This window comes from Gadus macrocephalus, chromosome 3, assembly GCF_031168955.1.
Source record: "Gadus macrocephalus chromosome 3, ASM3116895v1".
Lineage (NCBI taxonomy): Eukaryota > Metazoa > Chordata > Actinopteri > Gadiformes > Gadidae > Gadus > Gadus macrocephalus.
Window position 1 is genome coordinate 9,995,625 of NC_082384.1, and position 17,042 is coordinate 10,012,666.

At 41.7% G+C, this 17,042-nt stretch overlaps 1 protein-coding gene and 3 long non-coding RNA genes across 4 annotated transcripts; all 4 read left to right on the top strand.

Annotated features, from left to right (window-relative positions):
* Nucleotides 1-8,684: 8,684 nt before the first annotated feature.
* LOC132453671 (uncharacterized) lies at nt 8,685-9,534 on the top strand. The gene is made up of 4 exons (XR_009524766.1): nt 8,685-8,743; nt 8,839-8,903; nt 9,148-9,204; nt 9,333-9,534. It is a non-coding gene; the product is annotated as an uncharacterized LOC132453671 (long non-coding RNA).
* Nucleotides 9,535-10,213: 679 nt separating this feature from the next.
* On the top strand, nt 10,214-11,288 carry LOC132453672 (uncharacterized). The gene is made up of 4 exons (XM_060046637.1): nt 10,214-10,417; nt 10,507-10,578; nt 10,805-10,855; nt 10,946-11,288. Exons 2-4 carry the CDS (start codon nt 10,525-10,527, stop codon nt 11,198-11,200), a joined length of 360 nt encoding a protein of 119 aa, XP_059902620.1. The 5' UTR covers nt 10,214-10,417; nt 10,507-10,524; the 3' UTR covers nt 11,201-11,288.
* Nucleotides 11,289-12,086: 798 nt separating this feature from the next.
* On the top strand, nt 12,087-13,019 carry LOC132453674 (uncharacterized). Its single transcript, XR_009524767.1, has 4 exons — nt 12,087-12,299; nt 12,394-12,458; nt 12,713-12,760; nt 12,878-13,019. It is a non-coding gene; the product is annotated as an uncharacterized LOC132453674 (long non-coding RNA).
* A 749-nt stretch (nt 13,020-13,768) lies between these two features.
* LOC132453675 (uncharacterized) lies at nt 13,769-16,009 on the top strand. The gene is made up of 3 exons (XR_009524768.1): nt 13,769-13,969; nt 15,600-15,650; nt 15,754-16,009. It is a non-coding gene; the product is annotated as an uncharacterized LOC132453675 (long non-coding RNA).
* The last annotated feature ends 1,033 nt before the right edge of the window (nt 16,010-17,042 follow it).

Consider the following 17,042-nt stretch of genomic DNA (forward strand, 5'->3'; position numbering starts at 1 on the left):
CGATTTGCTTCCGCGTTACGTGGCCAGGACACGTGACCTAGTCCGTGACGTACCGGATGCAGAGATCTTCTTCTTCTTCTAGTTTAGTGGCGGATCATAGTTTTTCCCCATATACCGCGACCTACTGGACTACTACACAGGAGTTTGTGACAAGGACGTTGACAAGGACAAGGACGTTGGCAAATCATACTTTAAATCATACAAATAAATTCAAAGAAAAAACCAAACTAACGAAACAAAATAAAACAAACTAACAAAAGAAATGAATAAATAAAAAAAAAATATATATATACTTAAGGTTAAATTCTTCTAATTAGGTTAGTATCTTTTATCTAATTTATCAGCAATTTCATTGCCATATATTCCATGGTGGGCTGGAATCCAACAGAACTGAATAACTAAACCAAGGCTTATAATATTTAAAAGAAGATGCTTTACCTCTATCACCAAATCTTCACGTATTGAATTATTTGTTATAAAACTTAGTATCTACAACCCATCTAAGAGCGGTTATTATTGTGGCCATCTCGATTGAGTATACTGATAAAGTCACCCACTCTATATCCATATCCTTTTTCAAATTCTGGAATATATATGCCAATACCACATTGTCCTTTGGGATCTTTAGAACCATCTGTAAATATTTTCAGATATCCATAGAATGAAGTATTTAAATAACTTGAGCAGGCATTAGCAAAACTTTGCTTGGTGAGATGCTCGCTTTTTCGAAATGGAATAAGATGCAGCTGGGTAGGCGCTGAGAGGTGATGCATGAGGCATGATGGTGGCACGGCAGACAAGTAGAGGAGCATGATGGACTGGGATCTGATGAGGAAACAAAAAAAGATTATCTAACTTAAGATAAAATATACTCTGAAGTTTCCAGTTTCTGCAAACAGAAGAGAAGGGATTTAATTAAGGCTTTGTATCATTAATAAGATAGACTGTGAATAACAAACGAAAAAATATAAAAGGCCTGGCTTAGTTTAAAGCCCACTCACCACGTCAAGGTGCAGGCCAAGAGTGGGAACATAGAACAAAGACTCACATCACAAACTCAGACAGTCACAACATGTATATGAATACGAGACACAATAGAACAAAGACTCACATCACAAACTCAGACAGTCACAACATGTAAAAAACATAAATACATGAAACATGCATATAAATACGAGACCAAAGACTCACATCACAAACTCAGACAGTCACAACATGTAAAAAACATATGAATACATGAAACATGTATATACAAGACCATAGACTCACATCACAAACTCAGACAGTCAAAACATGTATATGAATACGAGACACAATAGAACAAAGACTCACATCACAAACTCAGACAGTCACAACATGTAAAAAACATATAAATACATGAAACATGTATATACAAGACCATAGACTCACATCACAAACTCAGACAGTCACAACATGTAAAAAACATATGAATACATGAAACATGTATATACAAGACCATAGACTCACATCACAAACTCAGACAGTCAAAACATGTATATGAATACGAGACACAATAGAACAAAGACTCACATCACAAACTCAGACAGTCACAACATGTAAAAAACATATAAATACATGAAACATGTATATACAAGACCATAGACTCACATCACAAACTCAGACAGTCACAACATGTAAAAAACATATAAATACATGAAACATGTATATACAAGACCATAGACTCACATCACAAACTCAGACAGTCACAACATGTAAAAAACATATGAATACATGAAACATGTATATACAAGACCATAGACTCACATCACAAACTCAGACAGTCAAAACATGTATATGAATACGAGACACAATAGAACAAAGACTCACATCACAAACTCAGACAGTCACAACATGTAAAAAACATAAATACATGAAACATGCATATAAATACGAGACCAAAGACTCACATCACAAACTCAGACAGTCACAACATGTAAAAAACATATAAATACATGAAACATGTATATACAAGACCATAGACTCACATCACAAACTCAGACAGTCACAACATGTAAAAAAACATATAAATACATGAAACATGTATATACAAGACCATAGACTCACATATATATTTTTTTATTTAACCTTTATTTAACCAGGAGAAAAAAGTATTGAGATTAAGAATTTATTTTTCAAAGGTGACCTGGCCAAGGCAGGCAGCAGCACAAAGAACCACAGTTACAGACAAACAGTTACAGACAAACACACAGGGACAACAATATAAATACATGAAACATGCATATACATACGAGACCATAGACTCACATCACAAACTCTTTTTTTATTTATTTTGTTTTATAGAGGTTACAGAGGTCACTGATCGGAGGTGCTGCTCAAAAAGAAATGTACTATTCAACTATGCCTTGTGCTCCGTTATGCAAGTCTACAATTGAACAATGTCTTTGTGCAGTTTTGAGTGCTTTGTGCCAACTTGTGCTCCGTCATGCAAGCTCCAAGTATTGCACTGAACACTGTACAAATACAGATCTTATTGGCTGGAGGGTGGTTTGAGATATGCTCTACATGTTCCACTGTTGACAACAATTATCTTGTTTTCTAAATCTTATTTACATTTTTTTTTTTTGCAAGGTTTCAATTTATAGTATAAAATAGTTTATATTTTGACATGGTTTAATTCCAATTGTTAAAATTAGGGGTGGGGGAATTTTTGGTATTACGTATGTTTGCTATCTATCTATCAATCCTTCCCAGTAATGTGGTTTACTGGTGATGAAAATGGATGAGCTTTGTGAATTTATGTCTAACAGAGTCCTTATGCAGACTCTCTTTCATCCTTATTTTACAATATAAAGAGGATGCCATTTTCACCAGAAGATGTATGTGATTGTCCTCAACAGTGGTTTCGAACATGTGGTTGTGCAGGTCTGGGAACAATGTCTTACCAGCACTGTATTCCAGTACTTGAATGACAATGGCTGCTGTTATACCATGTCCCTGGGAGAGTTTGCCGGAAGTTGTTCTCAAAATTCTCTGAAAGCAACGCTCCGACTCCCTGCACACAGCAACTATCCCGTCAGATGGTTTGGACAAACCTCCACGATTCTTCAACAGAATGAAGGGATGTACGGTGGATGAAGAAAGAGCGTCAGCGCAAGGCATGCAGGTATGCTTTTCCTTTAGCTTTTTGACCACAAACCCAGCAATGTAGTTGATTGCAGCATCCTTGTAGTCAGACAAAGTATCAACATTTGGGCAGAGCTGGTATTCATGGTCAGAAAGCTCCACATGCTCCACAGGCTTCAGATCAAACCTGCGCAAGGTGTTTGCTGCAGCAGGTGTGACATCCATGATGGTGGTATTATCACGGAGGATGCAGTTGCCTGTACCTGTCTTTACTTGGGACTTCAAAAGAAGACGCTTGTAGGCAGCTGTAAACTGTCTTGATGTGGGATTGTTGTTGCATCCACCACGTGCTCTAAGACAGGAGAAGAACAGCTCAAGGTGATCTTGGCTCAAATTGTAGGTGAGGAGGTAACGGCAAGGTGCATTTGGCTGGATGACCACTTCAAGGAAAATATTCCATGCACTTGCGCAACTGGCAATAAAGCCAACTACACACGTTTTCCTGGGGCCTAAATGCACCAGCTTGCCTTTGCTGTCTTTCAGTTCCAAGAGTGACCTTTGAGCCTTTAGCAGGATTTCCTGTACCCGGTCTTTGTTGGATGTCCTCATTGGGGCTTTGGACCCCTTCCCCAAAGGGTTCCTGCTGTTAAGGACATCGAAGGCGGCATCAATGATTCTCAGGAACTTCACTGTCTCCTCGCACCCTCTGAACTGTGGAAGATGCAACTGTGTGTTACAGTACTCAAGAGCATCTGCTACACTGCTGCTGAACACCTGAGCTGCAAGCTTCACCTTCATCTTCTGTTTCTCCCACCGTACATGAGCCATTTTTAACTTGTTTCCAAGTCGTAGTCCCTCCATCTCTTGAAGTTTATTCAACTCCTCAATGTATTTCCAACGGATTTCTCCATTTGGAGTTTGGAGTAAACCCCCGTCAGCCAATGTGTTTCTGATCAGCTTCAACATATGGCAAACATCCAGCAGCACATGGACCAATTGTGATGGGTCAGCAGGATGTGCAAAAGAGGATCTCATGTTATTGACATCCAAATTTACTCCCAGGGCTCTCATCATGGAAAAGTGGCATGATGGTCCATCGCACGTCAAGGAGACTGTACGAACTCCGGTGGCATGGAGTCGATGAAGGCATTCCCTGATGATGTTGGCACGCTCTTCACCATTCATTCCATCAATGAGGAAATAGGCAACAGGGATTTTCCAGGAGTCGTTGATGGCTACAACCATGAGGACCAAGGCATCTTTGGCTGGTGGTAGACTGTCATCAACAGTGCCACAGCCAAGGTCCACATATCCATGGAATCTTCCAGCTGCATATTCCACGTGCTTTCGAATGGCCACTTCATCCAACATGAGAGCACACAAGGTCTCCTTTCCTTCAGCTTTTCTGTTCTGCACATGACATGCAAGAGCAAAAAAGGCAGGCTTTGTAAAACCGGGATCTGCAGAAATGTGGCTGTACCACGTTCGGATGGTATCGGGGTGAGGCAGTACAAGGTCAAAAACTTTACGCACAAAACTATAAGCTTTGGCGGAATAGAAGTGCAGAGTCAAACAATAGGAAGGAATACTATCATGTAGTTAGTAGTTAGTTAGTAGTAGCTTAGCTTGAGGTCATTGACATAGTAGTACACATATTATTAGTGCAATTTCAAGTCAATAATCATCTACTTTTTTTTTGATCCTGCCTCCTCTAAAAAGACACCCGTCTCTTGTTGTGCGAAGCACTTTGAGCTGCATTCTATGTCATGAAAGGTGCTACATGAATAAAGTTAAGTATAAGGACAATTCAATTGCATATGTATATTAGCTTGTAATGAGGAAGTAACGGCATGGTGCTGGATGGCTGGATGAAAATATTCCATGCACTTGCAATAAAGCCAACTACACAAGTTTTCCTCAGCATTCTTTAATATGTCCATGATTCTGGTAATCCCCCAATAGTTTACAATGGTCATTTGTACATCACTTCAATCTAAAGTTTAAAATTGCATTGCTAACATGATCGCTAAGGCTAACAAATGACTTAGCTCTTTAAGCCAATTCACTTTTTTACAAATTTTATTATTATAAATTATTCGTTTAGAAATAATCGTTCACATACCTGTAACGTGATATATTGGAACCCGGTCGATGCACGCAATTGACAGCAGCACAACCACCACCACCGGGCATTTTCGTATTAATCGATGATTATCTTCAAGTGAGTTCGGTGGAAAAGGGAGAATGTTCGCATGATCATCAATGTATAGAGGTAGGGTTGCCCATCCCCCACTCCGATCTCGTCTCGTTCCATGTGCGCAGCATCGGCTCATCGAAATCGTAAATTTAGGCTTAACATTTTAAAGTTTCTTATGAGTTTTACATAAAATATATTTCTTAATAGACATCTATAATGTTAAATAATGTAAAACATTACCGCTATCCAGAAATATTAAAGTATGCTACCATGGGATGTCTACAGTGGATGTTTGCTAGATACCTTAATCCTTTTTTCTTATATTTATATTGTAGCTATTGAAAATCAAATGGAAAAGACAAGGGCTGGAGTACCAGGGCAATCCCCTATTAAAAGTAAGTATTTAGCTTGACTAAGGAGAATATATTCACAGAACATCATTTTGTATTGTCTGTGTGTCCCCTAATATGACAAATGATTAGAATTACATGTTTACTGAATTCATACAAATACTGCATATGACATAAGTTAATGACTGTATGAATATGATATATTAAGCTACATTGTTCTATAAGTTAACAGTCCCCTCACTCTGTATTTACATGTATAGTAATCTGTGTTTTGTAATCTTTAGGGCCAGAAGTGTGGATTATCGGGGACAGCTACGTCCGCCGTGGAGAGGAGAGAGCCAAGGAAACCTGTGGCCCCCACCTTGGCCTAGAGGCCAGGGTCAGTTGGTTTGGCTGGGGCGGGCTAAGATGGAAGACCCTCATCCCTTTCTTCCTGCAGTCCCTGAGAGGAAGAACAGCCCCGGATGTCCTGCTCATCCACTGTGGCGGCAACGACCTCGGACGCCTGGAGGGAGTTGAGGTTGTTGCCGCAATGAAGCAGGACCTGCAGTACCTCCACCGGCAGTTCCCAGCAATGCAGATTGTCTACTCTACCATCAACGAGAGACGCTGGTGGAGGGCTGACCATCCGGGGAAGCTAAATCACGCTAGGAAATGGGTGAACAGTGTGATGAACGCATTTGTTAGTGTAGAGCTAGGAGGCAACAGCGTAGAGCGTCCTGGAATAAGGTTTAACTGCTGTGGTTTATACCTAAAAGACAAGGTTCATTTCACCAATAGGGGAAATGACATTTTTTTAAAAAGCATTTCACAGTCTCTTGAAGCGATAATCCAGAGTGGGTGAAACTGACACTTTTAGGGCCAATGCCTTCAGCCTTCTCCACTCTGAATTGTAATTTCAACAGTTTTCAATACTGTAAGATATAATCCAGGTCCTTAATCTTTATTCGATGATGCTCTTCTCTGCGTATTTGATAAATCAGTAATTATAACCTTTTTGGTAATCATTTGCGTTTATCACACTGTTCATTCATTTCACTGTTCTTCCTCTCATTCCTTTCCTTACTTCTTAGGCTACCTGTCTTTGTTTCCCCTTCCACTCTTCTGCCCCAGCCAAACAGCCAAAAAATGTGTTTTGTTCAAATTTGGGGTGGGGGGTCTTTTAATAAAAGCTTTTTTTTATTGTAACACTTCAAATCCTATTTCTTACACATGCAGCCATTTGGACACCATTCTATGATAGCTGATAACCAAGGTACACACTGTAATACTATAATCAAGAGGACATACAGGCAGTTCAAATAAAAAGAGATAGAACTTTATTGATCTGGAAACTTCATAAATATGTAAGATTGCTCCATATAATAATAATAATAATAATACATTTAATTTAGAGGCGCCTTTCAAGACACCCAAGGTCACCTTACAGAGCATATAGTCATCATTCAAAACTATGTAAAACAGACTAGGAATAAAAGGAAAACAGAGGTTAAACATGAAGAATAATAATAATTAATAACACTCAAAGACGCCTAAAGTGAAGGGGGGACCTCACTAACCACCACCAATATGTAGCACCCACTTGGGTGATGCACGGCAGCCAATCGGTGCCAGAACGCTCACTACACACCAGCTTGAGGTGGAGAGTTAGGGATGAGGTGGAGAGTGAGGGAAAAGAACATAATTAAACACTATCGATCACATGTAAACACTAGCGACCACACTTAAACACTATCGACCATATTCAAACACTATGGACCACATGTAAACCCTATCGACCACATGTAAACACTATCGCCCACATTTAAACACTATCACCCACATTTAAACACTATGGACCACACGTAAACCCTATCGACCACATTTAAACACTATCGCCCACATTTAAACACTATCGCCCACATTTAAACACTATGGACCACATTTAAACACTATGGACCACATGTAAACCCTATCGACCACATGTAAACCCTATCGACCATATATAAACACTATCGACCACATTTAAACATGTAAACCCTATCGACCACAATTAAACACTATCGACCACAATTAAACACTATCGACCACATTTAAACATGTAAACACTATCGACCACATCCAAACACCATCGACCACATTTAAACACTCTCGCCCACACCTACACACTATCGACCACATTTAAACACTATCGACCACATGTAAACACTAGCGACCACATGTAAACACTAGCGACCACACTCAAACACTATCGACCACATTTAAACATGTAAACCCTATCAACCACATTTAAACATGTAAACCCCTCTCGACCACATTTCAACCCTATCGACCACATTTAAACCCTATCGACCATATTCAAACACTATCGACCACATTTAAACTATCGACTATATAATACCATAGTAACATAGTAAACGTATGTAGGCCTAAAAATTTCAGTTCAATGTTATTGCTTAAGAAACAGATTCCTTCCAACTAACTATTTTACGAAGAATGCAATCAATAATTTATATAAAAGTAAATGTTTACATATCGACCAGCAACGAAGTTGGAGTAGCCTACCCAAATAATGAATTGTAATACACCAACATTGTCAACTGTCATACATAGCTAACCATAACCCTGTCATACATTATGGATTATGTTAACATGGGCTGTTAACATAATCTGGGTTTCAAAAAATATCCGTCCATGCAGTCTGCTTCTGATCAGACTCCTATTATCCCGGCTTTAAAAACACGTTGCAACCCCACCCTAGTCTAGCACACCCACGTCCACCCTCCCTGGGAGGAACTGTATGATTTTAAGACATTAGTAGTAAAACACTTTATTAATTAATTCCTGGATTACAGTAGATTGTGTCATCCTACCTCTATTCAATATTCGAGACATCATTTTGAAATAACCCTGCATACATTCCAGCATCTTGCACAACACAACACACCTGTTTACCCAACAGAAGGATGCAATGTCACAATATTGTTCTGAATTAATTTCTCAACATGACCGACGTCAGAGTGGCGTTCACTATTTAAGACGGAGACTCCAGCCCAAGCTTCATCAAACTCATCCAGCTGTGGACTCGAGCAACTGCTGGAGCAATAATCAAGTAATATTCTTACTCATTAAGTTTTAAACTTCAATGCTTTTGCTTCCAATCTTGACCGATTGATTAATCTTCTCAGTGTCCTTTTCCCCCTCAAGGTGAAATCATGATGAAGATACTGGTACTGCTTGGATGTCTCCTGAGTCTGGCTCTGGCTCTTCCAGTAAGTGGAAAAATGTTTTCTACTGCATAGTATTTTTCCGTCGTTCAGCAGACACTTTTATCCAAAGCCACTTACAGAGAGCAGATACATGTCATCAAAGGGGCTGTTGGGTTGAGGGCACCTCGCTCTAGATTGTCTTCGGGTAAGGTTATGTGCTTTGTGGACCAAACTCAGTACCTTCTGGCTGAAGGGCCAAGATGCTAGCCACTGCTTTGGTGAAATTCTAAAACCAATATTTTCACAGGTGGACGAAGTGCATGAGAGAATTGCTCGTTCTTCCTCTGACTCCGATTCCAGAGAGGTGTGTGGCGTCCATCAGATGTGATGCATCAGTCACAGACACATACGCTGCATACACACTGCACAAATCTAACTCAAACTCAATGAGGTTCCCTCTTTGTTGAGCTTAAAGATCTTTTGTCTCTCTAGATGTGGCGGTATCCGTCATACTACCCACCGTATCCCCGGTTCCCCCCACCACCACCACCACAGAACCAGGCTGACCTATTGGCCTTGCTCCTGCAATTCCTGCTGGCTAACTCCCCGGCTCCAGCTCCGACCCAAGCCCCCTAAAATCAGTCTGTTATCCTCTGTATGACTTCTATAATAAATCATGCATGAAAATAATAAATGTGTCGGTGGTATTTGGTCGTATGCTCCTGCCCTTCCTCCTGCTGGCTACCTTGCCCAGCGCTGCACCAGCGACCGCAGCCACTACCGCTGAGACCTACCGCTGAAGTTGCCATATTTGGTACTTTGATTTGCACCAATAATTCTTAATACTTACAAAGTGTTTGTTCATCTAAGGGCTAATAAATCTTTTTACAAAAATAAGAAATCCTTTTTTAAAATCACCAATAAATCTGAATTTCTTTCACAATTTGTTTGTCATCAAAACGTACAAGATAAACGATGAATACTGACCATATAGTAGGCAAGGCAAGGCAAGGCAACTTTATTTATATAGCACTTTTCATACACAAGGCAGACTCAAAGTGCTTCACATATAAACAGTGTCATACAATAAAATAAAATAATAGGTAAGTAAAAGAAAAACAGATGCAAAAATAGAAAGGCATTTTAGTATTAAAATAGAAAATAAAGGCAAAGTTATTTAGCAGAAAGCTATAGCAGTAGGACTTTAATAAAAACAAGGAACACCCCTGGTACATTCTACCACCGTAAAGCCTTAAAGGATGAATCATGTCCCATTTCAACAGCAGTCCAGTGTGACCAGAAGACCAGTGGTTAAGTCCTTGGCTCTCTATGACTGAGGCTGACAGGCTTCCTTCTATGGGCGGGGGGGATTATCAAGGGACTCTGTTTCCTCACATTTCACCCCATCAGGACACCTATGAAACAACAGCTTCTGCAGCTGATTGGATGAGCGGAGACAGAGAATGTATTTAAATAGAGCCCTGTCTATCTAGGTCTACTACATCCCCACTGGGTCTCCTTACACTGCTGGAGACGCAGCGTCACTTCTCCACAAACAAAGTTTTCACTGACTTGAGGTGAGGTTCTCACTGCCTTCACTCACTTAGCTTTGAAAGATGTGTTCCTGTTGACTTTTTTGTCTTTATTTGCATGTTTGCTGTTCCAGTCGTTGCGTTCTTCCGTCATGAAAAGGGTGATCTTGGTCTTGTGCATCATTGCACTATCTTCCTGTTTTCCAGTGAGTTTGAATTAATACATTGATATGTGATTGTTTAAAACAAATAGGATGTTTCAGGGGATTTTAAACATCATGTTGCAAAAGTGCCACACTCTGCCATGGTTGTCCTGTCCATTAAGATGGCTCAGCCTCAACACTGTTGTTAAGATGCAGAACAAGATGAACTTCATTAATCCCAGATGGGACGTTAGGGACGATGTTGACATGAACATGCTTGTTTCTCCAGCTCTCTGATGAGCGGAACAGACGAGTCAAGCGCTCAGACGAGAGCGACGAGGTGAGAACGCGGATGTCATGTTTTTTTTTCACGTACATTTTTCACAAAATATCGTCATCCTTATCCTTATCTTCTTCCTCTTGTTTGCAGTCGAGCCAAGGCTACAGAGGGGGATACAGAGGGGGCTACAGGCGACCGTACATGCAGCAGCCTCGGGTCCAGCAGCCCGTCTTCCCCCCTTTCCCTCCCTTCCGAGGCTTCCCCATGGCGTTCCCTCCCCCTCCTGCCTTGCCCTTCCAGCCCCCCGGGTTCCTCCCTGGCGCTGGGGTCCCCCCTGGTGCTGGGTTCCCCCCTGGTGCTGGGGTCCCCCCTGGCCTCGGGGTCCCCATCCCCTTCGGAAAATAAGATCAGCCAACTGTCCATCGGCCGACGTCATCGTGACTTATTAATCAACTGCTAATTGTTAAAAATCAAACCGAATAGTAATTGTGAAATCAAATGCAATAAATGAGAAGAAAGAAAAGTTGTTTGATTTGTTCCTTTAATGCAAATATATTTCTTCAGATAATAAGTGTGTGTGAAGAATTAAGTGCCCAAAAAAATATGTGCAAGAGGCAAAGTGCAAAACCTTGTTAGAACTCTTCTATTATAGTGACAATGTCCTACGAAATGCGGGTCTAAAACACATATAAATGCAGGTTTAAAACACATAAAAACTTGTCACTTATTGCCTTGTGTCTGGGAGTTGGATGCATGTCATTGTTCTGTTACCAAACCCAGACCGTATTTGAACACCGACACCTCACCGGAAGGCTTTGGAAATTAATTATATTTTATGATTCTGTTTGCTTGCTCACCACACTTACATTCTTATCATGGTTTGGCCCCAGTGGGAATTGAACCCAGAACCCTGGCAGTGTTTAGGTCATGCTTTATCGATCGATTGATCAGCAAAGAGATCCACTTTAATGCAAGTGGACCATTTATTGTTTATTTTCACTATCGTCTATAATACGAACATTGATAGTCTCATGGACTCATGGCTGTTAACATAATCTGGGTTTAAAAACATATCAGTCTATGCGGCCTGTTTCTGATCAGACTCCTATTATCCCAGCGACCCCACCCTAGTCTTGCACACCCACGGCCACCCTCCCTGGGAGGAACTGCACGAAGTGAAGCCTTTAGCAGTAAAACCCTTGATTCATTTACTCCTGGATTATAGTAGATTGTATATTGTGTCATATTGCGTCTATTCAATATTCAAGACATCATTTGGAAATAACCCTGCATACATCCCAGCATATTGCCCAATACAACACACCTGTTTACCCAACAGAAGGATGCAATGTCACAATATTGATCTGAATTAATTTCTCAACACCAACGACGTCAGAGTGGCGTTCACTATTTAAGACGGAGGCTCCAGCCCAAGCTTCATCAAACTCATCCAGCTGTGGACTCGATCAACTGCTGGAGCAATACACAACTGAACAGTAATCAAGTAATATTCTGAATCATACAGTTTTAAAATTTGATGCTTTTGCCTCCAATCTTGGCCGATTTGTTAATCTTCTCAGTTTCTTGTCCCCCTCAAGGTGAAATCATGATGAAGATACTGGTACTGCTTGGATGTCTCCTGAGTCTGGCTCTGGCTCTTCCAGTAAGTGGAAACACATTTTCTACTACATGGTACTGCTAGTATTTACAGCAGTCGTTCAGCAGACACTTTTATCCAAAGCCACTTACAGAGAGCAGATACATGTCACCAAAAGGGCTGTTGGGGTGAGGGCAACTTGCTCCAGAATTTCTTCGGCTAAGGTTACGTGCATTGGTGACTGATCTCAGTACCTCTAGCTGAAGGTCCATCATCCTCGCCCCTGTTTTGGTGAAGTCATAAAACCAATATTTTCGCAGGGGGATGAAGTCCATGAGAGAATGGCTCGTTCCTTCCATTTCAGAAGGGTATGTAGCGTCCATCAGACGTGATGCATCATTCACAGACATATACGCTGCAAACTCAAATTCAATGAGGTTCCACCTTTCTAGAGATGACATTTTTTTTGTCTTTCGTATCCCCAGCACCACCGCTACCCATCGTATCACAGGTACCCACCACCACCGCCACAGAACCGGCCCGACCTATGCCCCCTGCTCCTGACCTACCTGAAGGCTATCTTTCCGACCGCCGGCCCCGCCACGACCGCCGGCCCCGCCACGACCGCCGGCCCCGCCACGACCGCCGGCCCCGCCATGACCCCAGCCATGACCCCCGCCATGACCCCCATCCCTAAGCCAAGATTAGATAATATAGGATAACATTTTATCCACCAACATAGATGCTTAAAATCTGTATGTTGTCCTCTGTATGGATTCTATAATAAATCATGCATCAAAACTAAGAGATGAAGTTGTCGTATTTGATATTGTGATTCATTGATTAAAGTCTTCAATAATTCTTAAAATCTCCAAGGTTTTTAATTTATCTGTCACATAAGTCACATTTTTTAAAGCCGCCTGGTTTTATTCATTTAAAGCATATCTTGCGACAGAAATAAGAAATGTTTCTGTCCTATTTGGTATTTTGATTTCCCTTTAAAATCACACCAATAATTCTTAACACTTTCAAAGATTTTGGTCATCTAAGGAGCATGGCTAATAAATCTTGAGACAAAAATAAGAAATGTAATATTGGTATTTTGATTTCCTTCTTTAAAGTCACCAATAAATCAGAACATTTTCCACAATGTTTTCGTCATCGAAACGTACAAGAAAAGCGTTGAATACTGACCATATAGTAGGACTTTAATAAAAACAAATAACAACCCTGGCTACAGCCTAAAGCCTTGAAACATGAATCCTGTCCTGTTCCCACAGCAGTCCAGTTGACCAGAAGACCAGTGGTTAATTCCTGGGCTCTCTATGACTGAGGCTGACAGGCTTCCTTCTATGGTTGGGGGGGATTGTCCAGGGACTCTCTCTGTTTCTTCACATTTCACCCCATCAGGACACCTATGAAACAACAGGCTTCTGCAGCTGATTGGATGAGCGGAGACAGAGAGTGAGGTTAAATAGAGCCCTATTCATCTAGGTCTACTACATCCCCACTGGGTTTCCTTACACTGCTGGAGACGCAGCTTCACTGCTTCAACAACACGTTCTCACTGACTTGAGGTGAGGTTCTCACTGTCTTCACTCACTTAGCATTGAGAGATGTGTTCCTGTTGCCTTTCTTTTTTTATTCGCATCTTTTGTGTTCCAGTCGTTGCGTTCTTCCGTCATGAAAAGGCTGATCATGGTCCTGTGCATCATTGCACTGACTTCCTGCTTTCCAGTGACTGAGAATTGCTCTATTAATATGTGACTGTTTAAAACAAATAGGATGTTTCAGGGGATTTCAAACAACATGTTGTAAGATTCCCACACTCTGCCATGGTTGTCCTGTCCGTTGAGAAGGCTCCGCCTCAACAGTCAGTATGTTTGCACATCTTAATCCGATTAAAGCCATAGTTCGACTATGCTCCTCATTTGGACAACTGCAATTGTCAGATTATACATGATGGTGAGAAAATCGATGATTGGCCGAAGTATGTCGTGCCCCGTTATGATAGGCTGCGCTGTACCTGTTTCAACCAGTGGTAATAGAGCCACCGGCTGACCACTTAACGTCACCAGCAACAACAAGCTCAGGCAGCATTCGAGAAAGATGTTTTCCGTAGATAGCTGTCAGTTCACTTCAGGTCCATGTCATTTCTCCGACTGTCTGAAGTCCAGATTGAACCGCGACATGGAGGAGAAAGGGATTGTCGCCTTATCGGACACCCGCCGGAGGGGCTCCGCCACCGGAGGACCTGCTCCGCGGCCCTGCTGACCCTAACCTGTGGGAGCCTGCTAACACTCTGGCGGCGGAGCAGCTCCTCCGGCGGCGGATCATCGCCTCCGGTGGCTCCTCCAACGGGAGCCCCGCTAATTCTCCGGGGGCGGTGAAACTCCTCCGGCTGCAGAGTCTGCATACGGCAACAATCCCTATCTCCTCCATGTCGCGGTTCAATCTGGACTTCAGAGAGTCAAAGCCAAAGTTCCTTTCCCCCAATTCCTTCTCAACCATGGCCGAGATAACCCCCACTACGAGTCTTAACATGTTGTGGAAGTACCAGAGAGTCGGAGAACCCGACGCAGTCTTTAAGATTCATAAGGTCAGTGAATTCCCCCCTCAGTTCGGTCGCAGCAGTTCGGAAGAAAAAAACTTTTACTTTGACAGATGTGCCTGAAGTTACTACTTTACAACCTCGTTGATGACCAACATTTAGAAAACCATCTACTTTTAATTTAGCCTTGGGTGAAATCGAAGCGCAGTGTTCACTGAATGCATGTTGATGATACACTTCTTATTTGGGGTAGCTACATTGGCATGACACCGGCTTCCTCAATCTTCTGCGCACCCTTTTAAAATAATCGCCGTTTCTCATTTTCCGACGGCGACAACATCACAACTACTCTCCTTCTCTGCTCGCGCAGAATGCAAATTCCAATTCCAATTTGATTGACTGTAAGCATGAACGCTTAATGCGACTATCAATCAAATAATCTGGGGATCTTAATCCGAGTATGAGACACCCGATTTGATTAGATTTTAGTCAGACTAAGGTGCATGCATTTTAATAATCCAATTTTAGTCGGAATAACCCAATAACTCGATTTTGTGTCATGTAAACTGTTGTTAAGATGAAGATCAAGATGAACTTCATTAATTCCAGATGGGAGGTTAGGCACGATGTTGACATGAACATGATTGTTACTCCAGCTCTCTGACAGAGATGAAAGATGAGTGAGGCGCTCAGACGAGAGCGACGAGGTGAGAAAGTGGACGTTTATGTTTTTTTTTACTTTTATTTTTTCACAAAATATCGTCATCCTTATCCTTATCTTCTTCCTCTTCTTCTTCCTCTTGTTTGCAGTCGAGCCAAGGCTACAGAGGGGGATACAGAGGGGGCTACAGGGGACGGTACATGCAGCAGCCTCGGGTCCAGCAGCCCGTCTTCCCCCCTTTCCCTCCCTTCCAAGGCTTCCCCATGGCGTTCCCTCCCCCTCCTGCCTTCCCCTTCTCGCCCCCCGGGCTCCTCCCTGGTGCTGGGGGGGACCCCATCGGCCGACGTCATCGTGACTTATTAATCAACTGTATCAATACCGAAATGTATTTATCAATGCAATAAATGAGAAGAAAAATATGATTTTTGATTTGTTCCTTTAATGTGAATACGTTTTTCGTAGAATGAGTGTGTACGAAGAATGATGTGCACAAAGAATGATGTGTAAGAGGCAAAGTGCAAAATGTTGTTAGAACTTTTCTATTTCAGTATTCTTCTTCTCGCGTCCATATACACAGCAATTCAGCTTATATAACGCCCAGCCAGTGCATGGTACATTGCTGTCCCTTGGTTTCGTAGAGTGCTAGGTCCTTTGCTGTTTCAGTGACAACTTCCTATGAAATGCGGGTCTAAAACACGTATAAACATGTCCCTTATTTGTCTGGGAGCTTGAGTCATGTCATAGTTCTGTTACAAAACCCAGACTGTAGTTGAGCACAGACGCCTCACCAGAAGGCTTGGGGATCTTGAGATGACTGAAGCTATCATTTAACCCTCCCCTGTAAACTAGTAGTACCTAAACATGTTCCTTAGTGTGTTACATATTTGTTGTCAACCACAAAAATAAAAAATAAATCTAGAATCATCCAAGAGTGTCAAGGTCACCAGTGAAGCGGGTGTATGTTAACAAAATAAAAGCCTAAGGAATAAGGTCACAGCGAGAGCCGAAGCTGCCTTATGCTGGCTTATATACATAAACAAAAACACACTTTACGACTTCATGACCCAGAGACGGTCTTACAGGCAATGCACATGCAGCAGTCTCTAGGAAATCCGGAATCTTATGATTCTGTTTGCTTGCTCACCACACACAATATACTTATCCTGATTGGCCCAAGTGGGAATTTAACCAAGAACCCTGGCAGTGTCAATCTCATGCTTTATCTATGGATTGATAAGCACAGAGTTCCTCTACAAGTTTACCATTTATTGTTTATTTTTCACCATCAAATATACTATGACCATTGATAGGGGATTTGACAGTGAAGTGAAATAACGGATTACTTGACTCATGGACTCATGGCTGTTAACATAATCTGGGTTTAAAAACATATTCGTCCATGCAGTCTGTTTCTGATCAGACTCCTATTATCCCGGCT